The sequence below is a fragment of the Callorhinus ursinus genome, unplaced genomic scaffold (assembly GCF_003265705.2).
Source record: "Callorhinus ursinus isolate GAN/ISIS: 27379988/994484 unplaced genomic scaffold, GSC_fseal_2.0 scaffold41, whole genome shotgun sequence".
Lineage (NCBI taxonomy): Eukaryota > Metazoa > Chordata > Mammalia > Carnivora > Otariidae > Callorhinus > Callorhinus ursinus.
Genome location: NW_027397103.1, coordinates 10,464,488 through 10,491,104, shown reverse-complemented (window position 1 = coordinate 10,491,104; position 26,617 = coordinate 10,464,488). Strand labels below are relative to the sequence as shown.

Genomic DNA, 26,617 nt, shown 5'->3' with positions numbered 1-26,617 from the left:
CGCCATGGTTCATTTAAGGAAATCCCCCAAGACTTGCTAAGTAATATAAAGTGCTGCATTCATGGCTAAGAGCAGCCATTTGGATTGTGTAAACATTGGCCTAATTCTGGTGAGTCACATATTTGATTTTAAACCTGTACTTTATTTATTAGAATGCACCAAATAAAGTAGATGTTTTAATATTTCATTTTCAAAGTATGGATATTGAATTTAAGTAAGATAATCTGTGTTATAGTTTTGAGAGTAAGACATTCTTGTTTTCTTTCAGTGAAAGGAAACCTACCATGCAGAAAAATAAAAGACTTAAGGAGAGCTTCTCTTTACTTACCTAGAAAGCATCTTCATTAATGTTTGAGTGTTATTTGACAATATTTTAATATTTTTATTACTACTCTATTTTGTTTCTCTGCTGATATAGCCTATATTTTCAGGGCTTTTGTCTTCCAAATGTTTTGGAGTTGATATTTAGTATACATTGCATACTCATATTAAACAGATAACTGATGATGACAGGTAGTAGGGCAAAAGATATTGGTTAGGAGAAGCCAACCTGATATTCAAAATTTCGCTTGGTAAATCTAAAAAATTTATCTTTCACAAGATAATAGAAAGTTGATTGTGTGTCTAACTTTACATTCATATTTAATGCTCAATTAGGCATCCATCATTTCTCGTAAAAAAGAAGCCAAAGCTGAGGAACTTCAGGAAGCAAAGGAGAAGTTAGCCAACCTAGAGAGAGAGGTGTCAGTGAAGACAAATCAGACCCGTGAATTTGATGGCACCAGAGTTTTGAAGGGAGATGAAGTAAGTTGAGGCGTCTAATGGGACAAGGATATAAATATTGTTTTTGTTTGAAAACATTCATGTTTTTTACTTTTTTGGTTTGAATATCAGTAATGGAAAGTTAATTTTATTTTGTAATACCTATTTATTTAAAACTGATAAGTCTTTGCAATAATATTAAGATATTCTTGCTTATAATGACATAGATCTTAGTGATTTTATGAGATAATGTTCCAAATTTTTACTTTTTAATTAAGCAAATTTATATTGGTTTTATTAATTATTAATATTAAATTATAAAAGTAAGGCAAAATGAGTAGGAACTAACAGATAAGACAAAAATTCATATTTGATAAATGTCATTCCAGAAAGGGTTGAGAAAATAATCACTAAGTTACTCTGTCAGTAATGTGTATTTGGCCACTGGAACTGGCACCATTTAAATGATTTCATTGTAGATGCTTGTAAATTTTAAAAATACGACTCTATCTTGTGTTGCTGTATACTTAAATTTTTGAACAATGTTTTAACAGCTGTTATTTCATTTATCCTTCTGTCAGACTCGTGAGATTAGTAGGACAAGTAATATTGTCATTTGTGTATATGGCTAAACTTAAGCACCAAAAATATAATCCCCCATCTCATTTTCATAAAATTAGCTCAAGAAAGAATGAATAAATGAAGCAAAATATCTTGTCTTTAGTACAGTGCTTTTTTTTTTAAAGCAAATCAAGTGATAGGTGTTATTTTAATTCCCAATCATTGCCTGTACTTCACCACTTCTTATAGCTCATTTATTTTATATTAGCTACTTTGCTACTAGGCCTCAGCAAAAGCTACTTCAAAAAGCTGCTCACATCCAAACTTCATTTTTGGCTTTGAATAGTTACCAAATTCATACTGTTACAAATTGGCAGTGAGCCTTTACTGTGCCAAACACAAGTGAGTTGTTCCCACGGTACCACTTTTCTCTGTGGTGTTTCTGATTGTAGCCTCCCAGTATGCTGTTAGCCTTCTGGGAAGTAGTAGATTTCAGCAGTCAGCATGTGACTGAAAAATTCCTTTGGCTTTTAACATCCACTTCCAGATTGCTTTAAGAGATGGGAATATTTTAAATGTTACTTGGAAGCTAACAGGGTGTGCTTTGTGACGTCCTTGCAATCCAGTGTGGGGGGGAGGTTAATTATGCAGTAATTTTGTTTTATAAGAGACCATGCTACCTCCTACCATTTTTGTCTTAAGAAAATGCTGCCCAATTGACGAGAAATATTAATTGCCGTGGTCACATTTGGCATGAATAGTGCAATGAATCTATAAATTCAGCATTAGATATTCTAGCTTCTATGCAGATGTGAGGGGGAAAGAACATGGTACCAACCTATTAAGTTTTATTTTTGATAAATTACAGTGAATAGGAGAAGTGTCTGATGACAGAAAAAGCATACTTTTTTTAAAGGGAAAAAAGATAACTTTGGAAATGATAAGGTCAACTTAATTTTTAAACAATATCTGGTCAGAAATTAGAACAAATCAAGTAAATCATTTGGCAGTTACTTAAAAGAACAGAAGGTATTGGGGAACATTAAGCATAATTTTGTAAAGAACAAATCTTGGTAGACCAGTTTTATTTTCCACTTTGATACAAAGTGATAGACCATATGGACAAAAGGGAGGAAGTTTGTTATACTTAAAATTATATAATATAGCTGGACTTCAGTGAGGTTTCATTTGGTATCACATGGTAATCACCAAAAAATCATGTTTTTTGCCAACCATCTGTTAACACAGATGGTGAGAGGGTATCGAGTAGTAGCATGGCATTTAGAAAGAATAACTATACCAGGAGTCACAAATAAGAGAATGAGGAAGGGGGGCCTAACATTAATTGAGCACTTTTTATACAAGGCTCTGTGCTAGATGCCCTGCAAACACATACTTCTTTACTTCTTATATTCTTGTTACTGTTATTTCCATTTTACAATTGAGTGAAGCTCAGGGAAGTATAGATGCACTTATAGGTAATAAGTGGCCAACCTGGAATCCAGGTCTTTCTCACATATTCCTGTTGACCTTGAGCAAATCACTTCTCCATCTATAAAATGGGGGTGATTGCTCTTCACTATCATTATGAAGAACACACGAAATAATGGATGTCAAAGCTTCCAAGAAACTGGAAGTTTCAGTCAACATATATCTGGCATCTGGAAGTCATCATTCCTATGGGCCTCATGTTACTTACTACATGTGTGAAAGACAGTATAGTGGAATGGTGAAGGGCACAGGCTCTAGAATTTGGTTGGTTGAGTGCATATCCTGAATTTGTCATCTTACCAGATGGGTAACCTTGGGCAGCTTCCGTAACCTCTTTGTGCTCAGCTGTAAAATGTGACTGTTATCACTGTATACCTCCTAGAATTATAATTGTACAGATTACAGTTATACAATTTTTCAGTTAATACCTGAAAAGTGCTTAGAATAGCACGAGCACATGCTGAGTGCTCAGTGTTAGCTCTTGATATTTTTATATTTTTGTCAGTCACTTGAATGAAGAATTTGAAAGCTAAGAATATGGTTTACAGCTTAAAACTTGAAATTAGTATTTTCTAAACTGGGTGCAATTCAGTAGAAATAAATATGAAATAGTTTTTGTTTATGGATACCTAATTTGCATGGACTCAAAATGGGATAACACTAATGATAGTCATTTTGGCTGCTATTCACTGAGCAGTTACTGTGTGCTCAATCTTTAAAAACATATCCTTGATGACGGTTGCACAATGATGTGAATATACTTAATGCCACAGAGCTGTACACTTAAAAATGGTTAAAAGGACACATTTTATACTATGTGTGTTTAACCACAATAAAACACACATGCAATATATCCTAATTCATCCTCTCAAACCTGTGAGGTAAATATTATCTCCATTTTGTGATTGGGGAAATAGGCTTAGAGAAATTTAAGTAACTTGCCTAAAGTCACAGTTAGTGAGTTGCAGAGTAAGGATTTGAACTCAGGTCTGACAGTCACTGACTGTTAGCTTGCTAGAATATGTGCTGCCGAGGCAAGCACACTGTTAGCTTGCTAGAAACTACGACAGCCATTTGTTTGGATGTAAACCTTCGTTCCTTGATTATCCCTATGTGGTTGGTTGATTAATCTTTTCTTGGAAAAATTTAGGAATGTGACTATGTTAATACTACACATTTAGTAATTTATATTCCTTTGTCATTTTCTTTTTAGAGGTCAGCTAGCAGTTTTTAAAGTTCGGTATTGAAGTATGTATTTTGATGCTTCCTACTGCTGTTAAAGTTAATATTCCAGATGTTACATTTCGTCTGAGAATTTTAGCTCTTCTGTTTGCAGATGACAAGTGCTACAGGCATTTGTTCTTCACTAGACTTTTTCATTAGTATTCCCTGGATGTTTCTTATTAATAAAAGATAAAGTGTCTAAAAATGCTCCTCTTTTTCATTGTACTTTGGTTATCACTTGAACATTTTATTTTCATTGTATTGCCTTGCTTAATTATGGCAGTAGGCACAGGAATGTGTTTATCTCTTATTGTACCAGACTTCTGACACGGGTAGGAATTTCTTGAACTGTTGAAATTATCTTCTCAGTGGTAGAGATTTTCTTATCAGTCTAGTCTATCTTGATTTCTTTCTTTTCACACCAGTATTTGGTAGGTGATAAGAAGGTTAAATTTAGACACTATAGTCTCTTAACATAACTAAAAATTGATGATAATGGAATGTCTGTTGTTTTTTTTTTAGATTTTTTTTTTATTTATTTGAGAGAGAGAATGAGAGATAGAGAGCACGAGAGGGAAGAGGGTCAGAGGGAGAAGCAGACTCCCCGCTGAGTAGGGAGCCTGATTTGGGACTTGATCCCGGGACTCCAGGATCATGACCTGAGCCGAAGGCAGTTGCTTAACCAACTGAGCCACCCAGGCGCCCAGAATGTCTGTTTTTTTATATCTTGAGGTTTTTTATATCGGATTTTAGTATGTAATAACTAGATATAGGGACGCCTGGGTGGCTCAGTAAGCGACTGCCTTTGGCTCAGGTCATGATCCCACGGTCCTGGGATTGAGCCCAGAATTGAGCCCCACATTGGGCTCCCTGTTTAGGGGGGAGCCTGCTTCTCTCTTTCCCTCTGCTGCTCCCCCTGCTTGTGCTCTCTCTGTCTGTGTCAAATTAATTAATTAATTAATTTAAAAAAAAACCCAAGTATAAATCTAGTTGAATTGATATTCTCAAAGAATTTTGAATGCTGTCATCTCTGAAAGCAGTTACCCAAAAATGCCATGAAGCTTTGTCCTTGATACCAACCTGTTTATTATTCTTATCAATAATTTAGATTAATTAATAGTTAATGTTTATTATGCAGGTACAATGTGCCAGACATCATCTAGGCTTATTATATACATTATCTTATTTATTTCATTGAACAACTCTAAGAGATAGTTATGATCATTATTCCTAGTTTTTACAGATATGGGAACTAAGGCACATGGAGGATATGTGATAACTTACCCAAGATCACGTGGCTAGTAAGTAGTAGTACCATGATTGGAATTGAGGTGGTCTCCCTCCAGAACCCTTAATAATTTTCACATGACAGGAAGCTAGAAGGAATAGTCAGCCTGAGAGAGATGATAGAATTAGGGTTCAAAGTCATTTTGGGAGGCAGGAGCTTTGTGCTAAAACAAACAAAATGCCATTAACAGGATTATGAATACAATGTTGTAGAATTTGAGTTTTGTCTGCCATCTCAACATACCACCCATGAGTAATGCAGCATTAGAAAACAAATTATTATACTCTATTAATAAAAAATGTAATATTCTATTTATGGTGAAATGGTGAAATTATGCCTGGAATACTATTTTACATTTTTGGCATATATTTTAAGAAGGACATAGTCAAGGCAGAGTCCAGATGAAGGTAACCAAAATGGATGAAAGTCTGGCAATTTTCATAGAAAGAATTGATTAGGTATTAACTGAGAACAAAAAAAAGGCATAATAGAATTGCACTTAAATTTCAAAAGGATTATAGAAAGGATGGTATGCATAAAAAGAGTTAACATAGGAGGCCTGAAACTGCTATTCTTAGAAAATCTTGTTTGCAAGATTGGCCCTTGGCTGGCATCTAGGAACTTGGAATTTAGAAAGATTCCCTCCACTCCCTGATAAGAATTGCTCACTGTGCCTAAACTGTATATACAAAGAATGTGGTTTATTTTGAACACCTGCTTTCCTTCTCAGAGCCTGAACTTTGGTAAGGGCTAGACAGAGAGTATGCCTCCGTGATCAGACCAAATGCCTGGGTGCTGAGTCTCTAATGAACTTACCTGGTTGGCAGCATTTCATGCATATTGTTATAACTCACTGCTGGAGGAATTAAGGGAGAAGACTCTTGGAAGCTTGCCCCTGGTTTCCTCTGGATTTCACCTCATGTGCCTTTTCCCTTTGCTGGTTTTGCTTTTATGTTTTCATTGTAATAAAACATTGCCAAGAGTATGACTATATGCTGAGTTCTGTGAGTCCTCCTAGCAAATCATTGAACCTGGGGATGGTCTTGGGGACCCCTGATACAGATGGATTAGTATTCTTCTTATTTGTTTGACAGAAGGCAGAATTAGGACCAATGGTGAGAAAGAAATATTTGATTGGCTATAAGGGAAAATTTCTACAACTTAAGCTTTCTTCAGTAGTGAGGCAGGCTGCTTTGGTGAAGTAGAGTGCTCCACCATTTAAAATATTATGACAGAAGCTGGATGAGGGACATTTTAGAAGTAATGTGTGCATTTAGTAGAAAAAAAGATTGGACTGGATCAATGTTTTGGATTTTTTTTAATTTTAAAAAATATGATTATACAAGTAATACCTGAATGTGTTCTTGTGGTGTGAAAATCAAACAACACACATAAAGTAAAAGTCTTCCTTGACTACCTCCCACCCCCAATCTGAGTCCCTTAGTCCCTTTACCAGAGAGAACCACTGCTTCCAGTTTTGTGTATCCTTTCAGCCCTTTCTCTAAGGATAGACATAGATAATACTGTTTTGTGGGTTTTTAAAAATATAAATGGTTTTATACTGTGTTTATTGTACAACTTGCTTTTAATAAAATGTTTTGGAGATTTTTCCATGTCAGTAAATGAGGAGGTTAAGACAATTCTGTGGAGGTTAAAAGAATCATCTCTGGAGCCAGAACACCTGTGTGCAGATCTCTGCTCTGCCACCCAGCAGCTTTTCAGCCTCAACGTGTTACCGGACTCCTCCGTGCCTCAGTTTCCTTGTCTATAAAGTAGTGTAACTGCTGTGGAAAACAGTATGACAGTTCTTCAAAAGTCAAACACAGAATTACCATATGACCCAAAAATTCCCCTCCTAGGTTAGAATCCTCACGTGGTTTTCTCTCAGGACTTTCTAAATGCAAATTATTGCAGTTATTCTAAGTTATGATAACTTGAATTATTTGGACAGGATTTTAAGTATTAAAATAAGTGACCTTAGTTTTCCGTAATTTGGAGTGCTTTTAAAATGTTTGCATAGAATTACCTAACTTTATGCAGGATTCAGTGTAAAAAGGGACATAAAAACAGTATTATAGCAAAGTATAAGTTAATGGTCATACATTTGACTCTGAGTTGTTATAAAAGATTGCTGTAGTCAGTATGATGTTTTTAAGATAATGTAATGAACTTAATTAAGGAGCATGTCTTCCAGAATAATACCCCTGTTATTTTTCCCTAGCTCACACTCCATGACCCTGAAATGTACTGCCATAGCACTCTGTTCCTGTGTGTTGTAACATAAAACACACTTAAGAACACTTGTTCAGTTTCTGCTTCCCCTAAGAAAGCAGTAAGCTCCACGGCAGCAGGGGCTTATCTCTTGCTCACCATCATTTACTTTAATACCTGGCATGTAACAGGCACTTAGTAAATGTGTGGAAATCTGAAAGTATATAATGTAATCTAGATATATGTATGTTTTTCATCAGAAAAGTGATAATATTAAAAATGTCTTGGCACTTCTTTGTAGGCTTCAGTTGATAGGAAAAATTACTTATATTAACTCTTTGTCTTAACCATAGTTGTATATTTCATTGTATAAAGTTTTTTATTTTTTTTAATTTTTTTTAAAGCTTTTATTTATTTTTTAGAGAGAGAGAGAGAGTGTGTGTGTGTATGTGGCTGGCAGTGGGAAAAGCAGGCTCCCCACTGACCAAGGAGCCCGATTTGGGACTCAATCCCAGGACCCTGGGATCATGACCTGAGCTGAAGGCAGACGCTTAACGGACTGAGCCACCCAGTCATCCTAGATAAAGTTGTTTTTAGATACCTGACCACAAACCTAAATTTGCCATTTAAACTCTTAGCCTCCATTAATTCTTTGGTAAGTACAAATTTTGCTATTTCATAGGTGGCAATCTGAGTGTGATGACTGTCTCTCTTAATGGAAGGGCAAAGAAGAGAGTCTGTGCCTCTTGTAGTAGTCCCACATAGCTACTGATCTTTCCCATCTTAGTCATCTTGATATCTCTGAATCTCTGCTTTAACTATTTGAAAAAGCAAAGAAAAAATCAGCCCTGATGATGCAATGCTGGTACCCTTCCTAGAGTTGTCATTCAAATGAATGCATGCCTTTTGGTTCTGAACTTTTTTAAAGATTTATTTATTTATTTTAGAGGGTCCACGGGAGGGGCAGAGGGAGAAAATCTCAAGCAGACTCCCGGCCGAGGGTGGAGCCGGATGCGGGGCTCGATCCCATCACCCATGAGATCACGACCTGATCTGAAACCAAAATCAGTCACTCAACTGACTGAGCCACCAAGGCGCCCCAGGGTCTGAACTTTTTTATAGTAACAAATGAACCTCTGGTTAAGGTTCTGTTGGAACCTTAACCTTTCATGTATTGAAGGTCACTTCTGGTTAATGGTGTATGAGTATAGAGTCCATTATATTTTGTTCCCTAACCATTGCAAGAAGCTCACTTGTTTTGCAGTTATGACTGCTTTAAAAATGTGCTTGGTCAAATAATGTTTATAAGAAGTTTTAGAGAGATCCCACCAATTCATTCTACAGCTACCGATAGAAATCCTAGAGCTAAATTGCAAAGATTATGAAATCTTCTTTAAATACTTCAAAGAGAAGCACAGTGAAGAAAAGGGAATCCTGGCAAGGTTTGCTGCAGCTGTCAGATCCCGAAAAATTAGGAATCAAATTTTGACACTTGTAATTGAATCATCCACCCTTCTAAGTGAGCCCAGGCAAACCTGTGATATTTTTAGAACCTTTCAAGTCACATTACACTCTTTAGAGTTCATAGCAGGACCCGAGGGCCCTAAAATTTCCCAAGAGATAGAACAAAACAGAATCAAATAAGTCTGGCTCAATTCACTGTGATAGAAGTAGTATATTATGCATGCAATCTAGCTAATGCCACAGTTGCAACCCAAAATTTGAAAACTTTTCATAGCAAAATGTTTTGAGAGTTAACTGCTTGGACAGCCGTTGAAAAATCCATTATGTCTAATATAGTAACAGCTGTGTAGTGGTGATTTGATTTATAATAGAAGCATAGAGACCTTGATGGTGTGATTAACTGTGTTTCACAGATGGATGTTCCTGTGCCACAAGTTTCATTTAAGACATATGATAAGCATATAATAAGCAAGTTTCATTTAAGACCTATAATAAGACATATAATAAGCAATATATATGCTGGTATATATACTCTCTCAAAAGAATTAGCAATTAACTATCCACTACCATTTATAGGTAATTACATTGCTTATGCTTGGATTGGTAAAATTTTCAAATTTATTTTTTAATTTTTTAAAAAGATCTATTTATTTATTTGAGAGAGATTGCAAATGAGCACAGGGGGGAGGGGCAGAGGGAGAGAGAATCTCAAGCCGACTCCACGCTGAGTGTGGACCCCCGGTGGCAGGGGGTTGATCCCAGGACCCTGAGATCATGACCTGAGCTGAAATCAAGAGTCAGACACTTAACCGACTGAGCCACTCAGGCGCCCCCAAATTTTCTAATTTAAAGCTAAAAACCTAATACTAACAGGTTGCAAAAGTTTAGAATTCTATTTGTATGTGTGTCTGTGTTGGCACTAGTTATGATGGGTGATTTGAAGACTATCATTTTAACAGAAAACAAAGATTGCTTTGAAACATTTTTTCTTGCCTTAAAACAAATATCTGAGACCAGACTTCAGGGAGTCCAAATGATTTATTCAGCATAACATGAAAAGACAGTCTCTTCGGGTTTTCTACAAGTCTGAATTCAGACAAAATAGAAGACACTGACAAATGGGTGAAAAATTCGTGATCATTGGGCTTGTTCATGCTACTCTTGAACAGTTGGTGTTATCTAATGTGACACCTAACTCTCTTGGACCTTTTTCTGTAGTTTTCCATGCTTAAAAATCATTTGATGAAGTAACTGACAAAGATGTGATTTAATTAAGAAATGGAAAATAGCATGCATATTGGACTAACAGGATTTGAGGACAAAAGTACTCATTCTAGTCCAGTTTTTCCAACTTGCTGAAATTTGGTGAGTTGTATTAATTTCTCTATAGGTTTCCTTTTCTGTAAAAGGGTAATAGTGTTTTTTCAAAAAAATAGATTTTTGTGGTTCTTGACAATATGAAGTATTTATTATATGGTTGTCTTGTAAGGTCCTCACAGCTAATTACTGTAAAAATAGTTTTCATGCCAGATACTGAGGTGGAAAATTTGCAGCAGGAGCAGAGAGATGCTTGTTTCTGCATAAATATCCAGACTGACACCTGGAATCTAATAATGCTTTTGAGTTCCAGATAAGCTTGAAAAGCATTTGTAAATGGTTATATACTTAAGGAAATAAGCTGCTTTGTCCATTTAAAAAGCTAGCCCAGATTTTGATCATTACTATTAAAAGTTCTAAGACATATTAAATGGTAAAAAGAGAAATAACATCTGGCAAATTCCATTTTGATCACCAAGGAATCTGTAAAATTAGTCCTGAAGCTAGAAGCTAGCTCTAGAAAGCTTTAATCTTACTGATCTCAGCATTTAAAATGATGGCTATTCTTCATAAGTGACAAATTTAGGTAACAAATGTATATTGGTCCAAATGATTAGTAATAGCTGCTATAATGGACCTTCCTGCACAGTGGCAAGCTTTCTAGTTCACTTTAATGACAAATTTGCTTTATTAACCTGCTATAGTGAACTATAGAAAGCTTTTCCTTAATGTTCCACGAGTTTGTTGCTTATCTCCTATGCCAGAGTTCCTTTAAAAATTATTTTAAAAATATTCTTAAATTAAGTATTTAAAAAATAAATCCCAAAAAATTCACTCATAACTCTATCCGCCCAATACAACAGCTATTTTTATTTCTTAATTCTCTCCCAATCTTGGCTTATAAATATATATATATATTCAAAATTTTTACATAGTTGTACTGAGTATATAGATTTGTAATTGCTTACAGTAGTAATTATTCTATTTTTTTAAGATTTTTTTTTTAATTTATATGAGAGAGAGAGAAACAGCATGAGAGGGGAGAGGATCAGAGGGAGAAGCAGGCTCCCCGCTGAGCTGGGAGCCTGATGTGGGACTCAATCCCAGGACTCCAGGATCGTGACCTGAGCCAAAGGCAGTCGCTTAACCAACTGAGTCACCCAGGTGCACTAATTATTCTATTTTAGTTCTAAAGAGCATCCATCACACCTAGATTTTTACTTTTCTGCTTAATTACTTGACGTTTCTTTATTTCTTTACTATTTAGAAGAAACAGTTATCATCTCTTATTTTCTAGGTACTCCTTAACTATATTCAAACAGAATGACAGACATTATTAATCATTATCCATTATTCAATTTTTATAGAATTTTAGTATATTTTATAAATTTTATTTAAAAACTACCTAGTTTTGGGTGCCTGGGTGGCTCAGTTGGTTAAGCGACTGCCTCCGGCTCAGGTCATGATCCCGGGATCGAGTCCCACATCGGGCTCCCTGCTCAGTAAGGGAGCCTGCTTCTCCCTCTAACCCTCCCCCCTCTCATGTACTCTCTCTCTCTCATTCTCTCTCTCAAATAAATAAATCTTTAAAAAAAAAAACAAAAACTACCTAGTTTTATTTTAGACAAATAATCATTCATTTTATAATGGTAACATTGTATATTTTGATCCTCAGAGGTTCTAAAAACCCTTTACATGGTAATAAAGTATTTTCAAGAATTGGCTACTATATGAAGACAAAACAGTAATTGCCTAAGGTCACTTTAAGTGGTGGAGCCAGGATTTGAAATTACATTGCTCTGACTCCAAGGCCTATGATCTTAACACCTCTCTGAACTGCTTCTGTGACCTTGTACTGCTCCTAGGACTTTAATGATTAAGTCCTAAATGAAATTATTTGTGACTTTTTGCTCATATAAATTGTTACAACATGGAATTATGAGTGAATTTGATTTTTAATACTCAAAGTCTATTCAAAATAAAATCTATCAGCTGTTAGGTTTTGGTTGGTGATGGGCTTTCTTTGAGGTGGGTTGTACTTTTAATTATACTTTTTTAAGATTGATACAAATATGTAGTTTAAAATAGTACTACAAAGCTTATAATGAAAATAATGATCCCCTTTCACATTCCCAAGTCATGCTTCCTTGAGGCAATCTCTCTTAATGCCTTTGGTTGTTTCTTGTAGTATTTACTTCTACATTTCTAAATAGCTTGTTTGTGCTGAAACTTAAAATTTTTTTTTCCATTTTGGGTATACTACCGTAGGAAATGAGGATTTAGCCTACACTTCTCATTCCCTGTCTACCCCCATACCCGTTCTTCCATTCATTAGAGCCTCCCTATGATAATTTTTTTTAAGATTTTATTTATTTATTTGACAGAGAGAGACACAGCAAGAGAGGGAACACAAGCAGGGGGAGTGGGAGAGGGAGAAGCAGGCTTCCCGCTGAGCAGGGAGCCCGATGCGGGGCTTGATCCCAGGACCCTGGGATCATGACCTGAGCCGAAGGCAGACGCTTAATGACTGAGCCACCCAGGCGCCCTCATTATGATAATTGTAGAAACACAGTTTACAGCTGAGCCACATAGTATACTATGATTACATATCCTTGTAGTCTTGTATACTTGTACACTGTAAAAAAAATTAACACTGACCTAATTTTTTTGTTTTTGTTTGGTTAGTTTTTTCATGTACCTATCACCCACTCAGCTCCAGACCTTCTGATAGAACTGTACAATTTATCTTAATATGGCATATGTTCATACACAGTAATCTGTTAATTATATTTTGTAAACGTTAGGTGTATTCTTTTTGGAGTCCCTCTCATTTTTCTGTTCCAGTTGGAAGATTTATATCTAGACTTGCTGTGAACCGTAGGCTTGTTGTAAACTGTAATCTGGGGCTTCATAGTCATCATCCTGGAAATTTCTTTAACCATTCTCCTGTTTTGGATCCCCTGCTTTTCACATCCCAAGTCTTCTTTCTTGGTTTATTTCCTTGTTGTAATAGAGAATGTTCCTGAAGAGGGACTTGGAAGGTACATTTTTGAGAATCTTGCTTGTGTGAAACTGTCTTTATTCCGTCTTCTTTATTCCGTCTTTATTCCATCTTGTCTTTACTCCATTCCATACATGATTGATAGTTTGATGGAATGGTGAATTCTGGTTGAAAATCTTTTTCTTTTTTTTTTTTTTAAGATTTTATTTATTTATTTGACAGAGACAGAGACAGCGAAAGCAGGAACACAAGCAGGTGGAGTGGAAGAGGGAGAAACAGGCTTCCTGCCGATCAGGGAGCCCAATGTGGGACTCGATCCCAGCACCCTGGGATCTCGATCTGAGCGGAAGGCAGACGCTTAACGACTGAGCCACCCAGGTGCCCGAAAATCTTTTTCCCTGAGAATTTTGAAGACATTGTTCTTTTGTCTTCTAGTGTTCAGTGTTGCTGTCTGAGGCTGTTTTAATTCCCGGTCCTTTGATGTGACCTTTTATTGTTACTATTGTTATTTTACCTCTTCTTGAAACTTTTGGGATTTTCTCTTTACCTCTGATTTTCTAAATTTTTAAGGTTATGGGCTTAAATAATCTTTTCTTCTTTCATTGAGCTGGGAATTCTATTGGTCCTTTCAATTTAGAATCTTATTTTATATCCTTCAGTTCTGGGAGATTTTCTTGTATTATTTCTACTCTTTAAAAAAAATTCCGGGAGTGCCTGGGTGGCTGTCAGTTAGGCATCTGCCTTCGGTTCAGGTCACGATCCCAGGGTCCTAGGATCGAGCTCTGAGTCTGGCTCTCTGCTCAGCAGGGAGCCTACTTCTCCCTCTCCCTCTGCCTGCTGCTCCCCCTGCTTTTGCACTCTCTCTTTTTCTCTCTGTCAAATAAATAAATAAAATCTTTCTTTTTAAATTCTCTTCTTCTGGAACTCATTGGTTAGATTTGGGACCTTATATATTGATTCCTTAATGTTTATTTAATTTTCAAAATGGTTTATTTTTAAAAATGTGTTAAGTAAAAGTAGGTGACAATGTGTTTGTGTGTGTGTGTGTGTGTGTGTGTGTGTGTATCATATGTGAAGAGTAAAGAACAATGAGATCATGAACATATACTTAGCACTCAGCTTAAAAAAAGAAACTTTGAGGTTCTCTGTGTGCCTCTCCTTTATCCTATTTGATTTCCACCCCTCTAAGAGGTAACCACCATCTTAAGTTAGGTATTTGGCGTTTTCTGACTCTTATTTGCTGTTTGACCACACATTTGTGTCCCTGAACTATATTGTTTAGTTTTCCTAAGCAATACTAATGGAAGCATACTCTGTATATTCTATAAGTTGCTTGTTTTGCTGTACATTATTTCTTGAACTTAAAATTGTTTACTTTCACTGTATATATGTAGTTGAATATACAACAATTTGTTGTGGTTTGTTTTCCAGTTTTTTGCTATTGCAGTGTTTCTGTCAACATTCTTATGTATGTGACTATGAACAGAATTTCTCCAGAGCAGTGTTTAACTTTTTTCACAATGACACTTTAAAAAATTGATCATTGTTTAGCATACTGAGGTAAAAGGACAAGGCTGCATATAGCTGAGGGTGACTGGCTTGGGAGTTCTTTATAATATCTTGCCCAACTGCTGCAAAGTCTTAGTGGATTAATATCTTGGCATACACTTAATATTTGTGCCACATGAGCACACTGGAGCATACTGCATTTGTGAAGCTCTGCTCTAGAGCAGTTCTATCCAAAGAGTTGTCTGAAGTCCTGTTTTAGCCCATAAACTGTTAGTTACTAATCCATGACCATATAAGTTGAACAGAAGCATTTAGAAACATTTATAGTAATGTGATGTTTCCTAAATATTTTTATTGTTTTATTTAAGTATCTACAAATGATTAGAAATTTTTAAAATTGCTCCATCACCGTAGGTAAGTTTGAGAAGCCCTGCTATTTATTGGAGTGGAGTTGGTGGGGCATAGGCTGAACACAGTGTCAACTGAAGTAGATATGAAGTGTTTTCCAAACTGTTGTTCTAAATTATAAATCCTCCATTTCCTGTGGTATACAGGTATTCCACTTTTTCCATATCTTCACCAACACTTAGTATTGAAGGACTTCTTTTTGCTATTTGGGTGGATGTTAAAATAGTATCTTACTATGGTTTTAGTTTGTATTACTGATTACTAATGAGGTTGAGCATCTTTTAATATGTTTATTGTTCATCTTGGATTTCTCTTCTGCGAAGTGACTATTCAAGTATCTTATCCATTTTTCTATTGGATTATTTGTCTTTCATTTATTGATTTATAGGTTTAATTTATATATGTTGGATACAAATCGTTTGTTGGTTTAATGTGTTACCAATATGCTCTCCCAATTTGTGACTTATATTCCTAATCTTTTAATATATATTTTGATGAACAAAAATTCTTGATTTTAGCCAAGTTAAGTTTATTGATCATCTACTTTCAGTTTGTGCTTTTGCGTCTTGTTTAATAAATCCTTTCCTATCTCAAAAGTATGGTGATATTTTCTTATATCCTAAAAGATGTTTATTTTATCTTTCACATTTAAGTCTGTAATCCAGTTGGAACTGATTTTTATATTTTATGAAGTAAGGGGTCCATTAATTGAAATTGTATTCTTTTCCCTCAAGTTTGCCACAGCAGCAGTCTACATACACACAATCCCTTTGAGAGCTTTAATAATTTTAAAAATACATAAAGGGTTCCTGAGACCAAAAAGTTTGAGAATCACTGTTACAGATCCACAGGAAAAATGAAAACTCCAATAAAAAAATGGGCCAAAGGCAAATCATTAAAAAAAATTCCCCTAGATGAATAATGAACATGACAAAAAAATTTAATTTCCTTAATAAAGAAATGCAAATAAAAAGTAAAATACTATTTTAATTATCAAGTTGACAATTATTAAGGGCACTATAAATAGCCTTTGAAGGGCAGTTTGACAAAATATATCAAAACCTTATTTCCTTCTGACCATTTCTGGAAGTATGTCCTATAGCAATTGTTAAGAATGTTTCTGAAGTTTTAGCTTCAATATATTCATCATGGTTTTTTGTAACAATTTGAAAATTCAGAAATTATTTGAAATCCAAATGATAGTGAGAAGAAACTTCCAATGGATGAAAAACATTGATAATGTGTTTTCTGTCCTCTAATTCATCCAGGGTAGTAGATCCCTTAGACTGCTTTGATGGCCACCTATTGCTTAATTGTACATAACCATCATTAATCTGGCCCTGACTACCCTTCCCTTAGGTAGTTTGCCCTGTGAATGTCAAATAATAACCAATTAGCATAGAGCATATTGAGTAATTGGTGGGTTTGTTCTTCTACCAAAAATATTTATAGCTTTTAGCTTTTAAAAATAATTCTGGAGCACAGCATGATAAAGAAGAGAAAAATTGGCCTAGATAATACAGACGATAGCAGATGAACAGGGCTGATTTCATTTTGGGCACTTTGCCCAGGACACTTTTAATAGAACATATAGTTACTCTAGGGATTCTGAGTCTGTGGTTATGTCAGACTTACACATTTATTCTTTAAAAGGAAAAATTGCAAGTTATTGGACTCTGGGTACATTGGTATGACTTAAATTTTTAAACCATTCCTATAATCCAGCCATTGATAATTTGCTGTGTGGGGGCTGGATTCCTTACTATTAAAACTAACTTAATCATGGAGAGAAAAATATTTTGAACTTCCTTCTTCTAAAACACAGTGGGTACTTCATTTCTTTCAAAGTTTAAGTCAAGTTTTAAAAGATTTCTAAACTAGGAATTAGATGGTTATTTTTATGTGAAAAATTTTTAATCTTACTATTGTTGAGGACTTTATTTGTATACTGAAAAATCAGTCAATTTGGAAATTGATTGGATTTCCAAATAAGGAAAAAAATCACTTACATTTTAGAAATGCTGTGCTTCCTATTTTACTACCTCACAATTTAGAATTATTGCCCTTATGTTTAGCCTTAAAAACTAGGAGGGAAAATAGCAACATGGTAGTAGAACTTACATTGGAATAGTGGCTTCAAGTGAATTTTTCCTTTTTCTGTTTTCCAAAATTTCAGTAATATGTTAATTACTATTACTATTATTATTTAGAGGGGGGAGAGGCAGGGGGTAGTGAGAGAGATAATATTAAGCAGGCTCCACGCCTGGTGCAGAGCCTGTCATGGCGCACGATCTCATGACCCCAAGATCATAAGGTAAGTCAGAATCAGGAGTTGGGATGCTTAATCTGTGGAGACACCCAGACTCCCCTACAAGGTAATTCTTTGAGAATCTTAGCCTTTTTAATACCCAATCCTTTTAAAGGCTAACTTGAGAAGCGTTATAAATAATTTTATAAATAATAAAAGTAATGGGGCGCCTGGGTGGCTCAGTCGGTTAAACATCTGACTCTTGATTTTGGCTCAGGTCATGATTTTGGGGTCAGGAGATCAAGCCCCACGTCAGGCTCCATGCTCAGCACAGAGTCTGCTTGAGATTCTCTCTCCCTCTCCCTCCTTTTATCCTCCCTCTGCTCATGCTTCTGTCACTAAAATAAATTTTTAAAATCTTTAAAAAAATAAAATAAAAATTTCCAAAAAAAAAGAATTACCTTGTATTAGGTAAAATGGAAACTTGTTTTGAAGTGATGTGCTTAAATATAACAGGCCAAATTCTTACTTGGAAATTTTCTTTATAATGTAGTTAATAAAAGGATAGAGTAGGAAGAAAAATTATTTTACATAGTAAAAAAAATCTGAAAATTATTAGTATAACGGTACATACGAGGAAGGATTTTTTTTTTTAAGTATTATGTTCTGTTTCATAAATACCAGAAATTTCTCACATTTGCTTCTGGCATTTGCTTCTTATATCAAGCAATACTTTTAATGAGCCAGGATCTTTACACCTTCTGTTTCCTCTACCTGGAATGTTCTTCTTTGCCTCTTCCTCCTTCCTCCAACACACTCTTACTTCTTCAGTCTTGGCTTAAATGTAATTATTTTGAGAAGCTTGCCATAATCCACATCCCCTAAATCCCAAGACCCACTTTTCTTGCCTTCATCCCAACCCAGACTAAACTCTTTTATTATTTTTTCTCAGGACCACTTTACTTCTTCATAATGCTCACCGTGGTTGTAAACCTCAGTTCAGTGTTTGTTTTTGCCATTATTTCCTTAAGCTTGGTGAGGGCAGGACTTCTGAGTATCTTGTTTAGAGTGTTATTCTCCATGTCTGGCATAGTGCCTAGTACATAGTAGTTAGTAAGTACTGTTTATCAAATGAATTACTTTAATTCCTATTCATTTCATTTGCTTTTCCAAACTATGGTTAATATTACTTAATAGTGGGGTCTTTCCATTAGAGTAGTTATAACTTTATATCATTAGTAGGTAAATAGCTGAATTAAGCAACTGCAAGCTTCCACTAAATTGGAATATTCTTAGCTTTTTAAGGTTTGGGATGAGTTTCATCCCAATGTCTCAGATGCTTCTTAGTGTATATGGTCAGAGTACATTTCTTAAATGATAAATAGTAGCTGCAAGTGTTAACTATTCTGGTTGGCTATATTAATCTCAGTAGATGCACTGCTACCATAATAGTACAATATGCAAGAGATATGATAAGATCTCAGCCAGAGTGGGTTTCCTACTTTTTCTTCTTCTTCTCCTCCTCCTCCTTCTTCTTCTTCTCCTCCTTCTTTTTTAACCTTTTTACTTTTATAGGATTGAGTTTCTGGTTTTTTAAATCCTTATTTGTAAAGCCCAAAACAAATAGCTTTTATATAAGGATTTACAATATTTAGATGGGTCCAAAAACTAAAATCTACACAAAATATTTTAATTAAGCAGTCTTTCCAAGTTTTCTAATGAAACTAAGTAATTATTATATACTTGTGATACCCATGTTGGACAGGAGACAATAAAATTTTTCTAATACAATGAGGTTATATATGTTTAGCAATGACTTTTCTACTCATGAGGTTATATGCTGTATTCTTTTATAGTTCAAACGATATGTCAGTAAACTTCGAAGCAAGAGTACAGTTTTCAAAAAGAAGCATCAAATAATAGCTGAATTTAAAGCTGAATTCGGTCTCTTGCAGAGGACAGAAGAACTTCTTAAGCAACGTCATGAAAATATTCAACATCAACTGGTAATACAATATTATCTTGCTGTGCTAGAAATATAAATGCCAGGAGGTTTATGGGTTATAGCTGTATACTGAGGTCATTGTTTTTAGAAAACACCATAAAATTATTAATGTTTTCTGATTAATTACAGAGATATCATATAAACTTACTTATTTTTTACTTATTTTAAAGATTTTATTTATTTTATTTTAGAGAGAGAGAGTGCACATGTGTGTGAGCAGGGGTGGGGCAGAGGGAGAGGGAGAGACCCTCAAGCAGACTCTGTGCTGAGCACCGATCCTGATGTGGGGCTTGATCTCATGACCCTGAGATCTTGACCTGAGCCGAAACCAAGAGTCAGATGCTTAACAAACTGAGCCACCCAGGCGCACCCTGATTCATTTAGTTTTTAATGTAGCGGTAAACACTAACTTTTTCACGTGTGCTGACTTTGGGATAATTAATACAAGTTGAATTCCAAGTAGGTTTTTCTTTGATTAGCTAGTTAATATGAGAAAAATTATCATACCAAGAGAATGACTATAAAATATTTATTTATCGTGGCCTGCTGGGCAGAAATTTCTAAGCAACTATTTCCGGAGCTCTGGAAAGAAATATCTAGGAAAGATACCGTATGGAAGTTTGCCTGCAAGCTTATTCCTTATGTGTTTGTGCCTTAGTTGTCAGAAAAGAGTTAAGCCCAGAGTAGTCCCTCTAACAGCAAAATCTCTCATTATGGACACCAGTTCCTCAGAATTTTCTTGATTTGGATTTTTGTTCCTTTCACCCACGGGGAAATTATTTCATCAGGATGTTGGTTTACCAGCTAGCATTAATATGGTGGATGTGAATGAAGTTTCAACCAGTCATGGTTAGTTGGCAATATGAACTTTGTGTCTCATGCTGTTGAATATTGTTTGCATCTAGGGAACTTCAGATAGAAAATTTACTGTGCATAATGGCACTACTTTCAAAATTGATAAGTAGTGATTATGTTATTGTTCACTTCAAAAATATTTTCCAATTTCCATTATGATTTCTTTGATCTATGGATTATTGCTTAAAACTAAATGTTGCTTAAAACCAAACATTTTCTGGTTACCTTTCTGTTATTGACTTCTCCCTTATTTCCATTGTGACCAGAGAACATTCTGTGTAATCTTAGTCCTTTGAAATTTGTTGACTATTACATTATGGTCCAGCAAATGGTCTCTTTTGGTAATTGTCCCCATACAGTTGAGAAGAATGTGTATTCTGCCATTCCTGGGGATGGTGTTCTCTATATGTCAATTCAGTCAACTGTGTTAACCATGATTTCAAATCTTCCATATTCCTATTGAGATTTTTGTCTGCTTGTTCCATAGTTACTAAGAGAGGTGTGTTAAAATTTCTATGGTTATTGCTTTGTCTGCTTCTTTTTTTAGTTCCATCAGTTTTTTCTTTACATTTTTTCTTAAGTTGGGTTCCTTGGAGCAGAGCCTGAGAGGGAATACTTTCTACAAGTGATTTATTGAGGGAGGGAGTGCCTTCAGAAGAAGGGGAGTGAAGGGAAGCAGATAGGACAGCAGAAAAGAGCCAAGCAAGGATATAGTCCTGATTAGACAGCTTCATTTTGATTCTGTGAGGAACTTTGGAGCTCAGATTGCAGTGTGAAGTTGATTCCATCATGAGGCAAAGGGGCTGGCCTTTTTACTCCCATATCAGTCAGTCAGTGGCTGGTGGCAGGATATAACCTCCTAGCCCAATGGGAGGGCATTCTCTGGAGAAGGGGGCAACTGTGAACCTTTAGCAATCAACAACTGTCATGGCAGGTTGCAGATGATATCTGAGTGAGACACCAACAACATCCATTACAATTCACCCCTTGTAATGCTGGGATCTACCTGTTTCTCATGTTAAATTTACTCCATTTAGGTATAGCTTCTACAGGATTCTGGTTGGTCATAATTTCTAGGAAAATTTGTAGGAGGAGGGTTAATAGGACAAATGAAAACTCTCATTGCTGCATTTGGTCCCAAGGGCATAGTAATACTCAACATCTTCTTCTTTTACCATTCTAGATTTCCCTCATGTTTGGCTAGCACCTTCACTGGTCTAAGTGACTTTCTTGGTGGGATGACCCAGTCACTCATCTTAAAAGGTGTGGGACTCTAGGAACTGTGACCTTAGCAGGCTGTGGTTGCTGTACTCATTTATTGTTAAAACCCGGCATAGGAGTACCAAGATATGCCCTAATGGATCACCTGAGTGCCAAATATATTCCTATCTGCCCTTATTATATAGCAGCATTTGTATAGCATAATGATGTCCTGTCAGTATAATAACTCTTTTCTTTGCCTGATGGTCTACAGGCATCAGAAGCCCAAGTGACAAGATGGTAGCCAGAGCATTAAGTTTAAAGGCCTTTTAATGTGCTTTCTGGTGAAAGCATGCCCACTCTGGAAACCAGAACATCTACACCTATAAAGCCTAAAGGTGTCCAGAAGGGAAACATAATTCCCTAAGTGGATAAGTGGGCATCCTAGTGAGTGGTGACACTCATACTTTTATTCCGTAGTTCCAAGACCCATGGATTCTTTCTGTGTGCAACACAGCACCAAATGGTGGGCATTGGTTTAAAATGTACACTCCATCCATCCTGAAGAATAGAACTCATCCTCACAGACCATCAACTCTAAGCTGTACCTTAGTTGTACCTTCATAAGGCCCTTCTACCAGTCTATCAGGGTAATAGCTTCCTGGATGTTGTGATATGTAGTACGGTGACTGAATCCAATGGTCATGTGTCCACCACCATATCTCCTTTGCCATAAAGTAATCCCATGGTCTGAGTGATATTATACGGAATTCCATATCAGTAGACCAGATACTCCGAGCCTTTGGATAGTGATGCTGGTTGAAGCACTGTGGGCAAGAAAAGCAAATACTTACCCAGAATCTGGGTCAGTCCAGGTCAGGATGAAATGTTGCCCTTTTCAAGGCAGAAAGATGATTGGTTTCCTCAAGGTATGATTCCATATCTAGAGCTCAGGGTTGGTCTCTCTATTGTTGCCAGGTCAGACATTTGGCAGTGGGAGTAGCTAGATGGCCAATGGCAAGAGAGAGCCCATGCTATTTGGCCCTTGCTTAGCCTCCATCTTTGCCAGCATAACCATTCTGTTCATAAGCCCATTGTCCAAGCACTGGGTGGCCAATGACAGAGGGTACCTGACATCTACTGGCCAAAGCATCCTTTCCACTTGATTGTTTAGTGCTCTCTTCTGCTTTGGACATTCCTAGTGGCCATTAGCATATGATGAAAAGAGAAAAGATCTTCACACTTAGTGTGTTTCTCCCGTAGGTCTATCTGCATGCCTCTTCCCCAGACCTCCATGTCCCTAGTCTTCCGATCCTGGTGCCTAATTCTCCCAGGCTCCTGACCAACAAGCTAAGCTATCTGCCACTGACCAGAGGATATAACATAATCTAGGGCAGTCCAAGGTTCTCAAGTGAGTTCATGCAGGTATTCCATCCCGGACTCAGTAGTACCCTTTTTTAGAGCCCTGACTTTGTCATAGAATATATACAGCCTTCTCTGAAGTTTTGCCCTGCTAACAATTAAGTTGTGTGCCTGGTTTTCAGCTTCCTCTGCCCTTCAGCCATAGGAAATGAGGGTTTCTTTGAAGCCCCTAAGAAGGTTGTCTGACTTTATTACTTTGCTTTAAATTAATGATTAATATATTTGAGCCTGTCCTTTTATCTCTTCAACTATAAATGGAGCATAGCAACAGCCACCCCAATCCCACTGTCCCTTCCGTTATTATTTCTGCATACTTCCCAAATACCGGCAACATTGTCCTGGCTAGTGCGTCCCTGGGACAGTTCGGGAAGCAGCCACCAAGATGGGATTAGATGTACAAGAGATTTGCTGGAGGAAATATAGTGAAAGATAAAGGGAAGGGAGCAAGAGGAGGCAGAGAAAACCATTAGGCCCTAATGCAGGTCTGGCACCATAAAGGGAGAGAAAAGGAAGGAGGATTGTGTAGGAAGAGCCTCAGACTGCAGCACAGTTTTAGGAGAGTTTTGGTCAGGATGAGGGGGAGTTCCTCAGCCAGTCACCCACTAGAGGAGTACCCTGTCAGGCAGGAACAGGCCAGCACTAGTACTATTGCCATGCTCAGTCGTACTAGGAGCAGCCTGGGGGAAGCATGGCCTTAGTAGGAACATGATGGTGGATCCAGAGGGGCAGCAGTTATGGCTGTCAGTCAAGTCCGTTTCAGCAGGCTCTCCCGAAGGAGATCTGAGCAGTCCATTCTCATGACCACTACAGTCACCTTCCACTTATACTCTGCCTCAGTTCACCATAAGTCTTAGCAATTGCACTGCTATAACATGCATAGGACTAACAATATTCACTCTGCCACCAGTGATGGACCCTTCAGTTCCATTCATTCATTGAGTAATCCCACTCTAGAAGCCCATTTTTATAGTTTTGTCAGGTTCTCTAAAAGCAGAACCTGAAACAATTCTTCTTCTTCACGTGATTAAGTCAGAGTGCTCTTAGGAGAAAGGAGGTGAAGGAACCAGAATTAAGTAGTGAGGAAAAGTGGATTCATTTGGAGTCCAGTTTCAGTCTGATCCCATGGGGAGCTCTAGAACACAAATTGCATCACAAAGTTAGTCTCATCTTTAGGTAAGAAAATTACCTTTTTGTACCCCACTGTCAGCCAGTCGTGTGCTGTGGACCCTTACTACCACCCAGGATGTGGTGTGATACAGTTCTTATTCAGCCAAGGGCACACTTTGAAGAAGGGGTAGCTGTAAGCCATTAATAGCCAATTCTCACAACAGCTAAGGGATAGGTACACTGGCCCACTAAGCAGAACAGGACAGAGCACCCACAATATCCACTGCAAATATCCTGAGATTATGTTATTAGTCCATACAAATCTAGTATCTTTACCTTCCCGTTAAATTGGCCCTTTGATAATTAGGAAATATACTTTTTTTAATCTCATAATATCTTTTGCCTTAAAATATACTTATCTGTTATTAATACAGCCACACAAACTTTCTTCTAGTTAATGTTTAAAAAACATATATCTTTTGCATCCTTTCAACCTTTGTCCATCTTTATAATTATTGTATATATTTTATAAGAAATATATAGTTAGCTTTATAGGGGTGCCTGGGTGGCTCAGTCCATTGGGTGTCTGCCTTCATCATGGGTCATGGTCCCAGAGTCCTGGGATTGAGCCCCGCATCAGGCTCCCAGTTCAGTGGGGAGCCTGCTTCTTCCTCTCCCCACTGCTTATGTTCTCTCTCTCTCTCTCAAATAAATAATATCTTTTTTAAAAAATGAAATATATAGTTAGCTTTATGTTTTTATACAGTGTGGCAATCTTTGTCTTTTTTTTTCTTCCAAGATTTTATTTAAATTGTTAGTTAACATATAGTATAGTATTAGTTTCAGGGGTAGAATTTAGTGATTCATCACTTACATATTATAACACCCAGTGCTCATTACAAGTGCCCCCCTTAATGCCCATCACCCATTTACCCCATTCCCTCACCCACCTCCCCTCTAGCAACCCTCAGTTTGTTCCCTATTGTTAAGAGTGTCTTATGGTTTGCCTCCCTCTCTGTTTTTATCTTATTTTATTTTTCCTTCCCTTCCCCTATGTTCATCTGTTTTGTTTCTTAAATTCCACATGTGAGTGAAATCATATGGTATTTGTCTTTCTCTGACTGATTTATTTTGCTTAGCATTATGCACTCTAGTTCTATCCGGCAATCTTTGTCTTTTCACTGAAGAATTTAATCTCTTTACATTTAATGTAATTACTGATTTTTCAGTTTTCTCTATGTTCCATCATTTCTTCATTCCTTTTTCTCCTCTGCTTATGCCAGAAACTATAACATGCACCTTTGACTGATTACAGTCTTTCTTATTTTACTATATCCTGGGCAATGAAAGAAACTTCTAACACTTTAGCTCCATTTACCTCTTTCTCATATTTTGTGCTATTGTGGATATATATTTTTAAGTTCTATATATAACTTGAAACCCACATGATATTATTGTATTTAATATTATTCTAGATTTATCTGTTTCATGGCTCTTTCCTTCTTACAACCTTATTCCACTGGAATCTCGTTTTCAATATTTCATTTAGTGTAGGTCTGCTGGTGATAAATCCTCTCAATTTTTGTTTTTCTTAAAACATCTTTTTTTTTTTTTTTGAGGACAGCTGTCCACTTTATTAGCCAGCAGCTGGCCTGCAGGACTCCCTAGGGCCCACTCTTAAAATATCTTTATTGCACCTTCATTTTGAAGCACATTTTCACTGAATATAGAATTCTTGGGTGGCAGTTATTTTCTTTCAGCACTTATTTTAAAGATTGAATTCCATTGGCTTCTGGCTTCAATTACTGCTTGTTGTTTTTTAAGGTAGTATGTTATTCTCTGGTTGCTAGGACTTTTTTTTTTTTTCTGTCTTTGGTTTTTCAGCAATTTTGCTATGATTTTCCTAGGTTTTTCTTTATTTATCTGGCTTGGGGTCTGTGAAGCTTCTTAAATCTGTGGCCTTAATGTCTTTTGTCAGTTTCTGAAAAGTTCTCAGCCAGTATTTCTTTAAATATTATAATCTCATCCTCTTCTCTCCTTTCCTTGTGTTACAGTTAAAGTTACATGTATATTAGGCTTTTTCACTATTTACCATGTTTATTATGGTTTTGTGTTTTGCTTTTTTTTTTAATTTAGTTATTTATTTTTAGAGATAGAGCATGAGCAGGGGGAGAGGCAGAGGGAGAGAGAGAATCTTAAGCAGGCTTCATGCTCAGCCCATGGTGGGGCTCAATCCCAGAACCCTGAGATCATGATCTGAGCCAAAATCAAGAGTCGGCTGCCTAATGGACTGAGATACCCAGGCACTCCATTTTGCACCCCCACCATTTCCCATTATTTTTGCTCTCTCTGACTTAATCTGAATTTTTTCCTGCTGTGCCATCTTCTCATTCATTAATCTTTTGTGTTGAATCTGCTATGTAAACCATGTATTGAATTCTGAATATCACTTATTACCTTTCTCAGTTCTAGAATTGCCATTTGATTTTATTTTATAGGTTCCAGTTATCTGTAACATTCTCCAACTTTTCATTTATTGTCTTG

At 36.4% G+C, this 26,617-nt stretch overlaps 1 protein-coding gene across 10 annotated transcripts in view; it reads left to right on the top strand.

Moving 5' to 3' along the window:
* Positions 1 to 26,617, top strand: part of IFT81 (intraflagellar transport 81) — a 188,960-nt gene that overhangs the window by 124,079 nt on the left and 38,264 nt on the right. For all 10 annotated transcript variants that reach the window (XM_073881141.1, XM_073881140.1, XM_073881139.1 and 7 more), the window contains 2 exons: positions 658 to 804; positions 19,341 to 19,490. In XM_073881141.1, the coding sequence (XP_073737242.1) occupies positions 658 to 804; positions 19,341 to 19,490 (297 nt within the window). The remainder of the gene's footprint in view (positions 1 to 657; positions 805 to 19,340; positions 19,491 to 26,617) is intronic.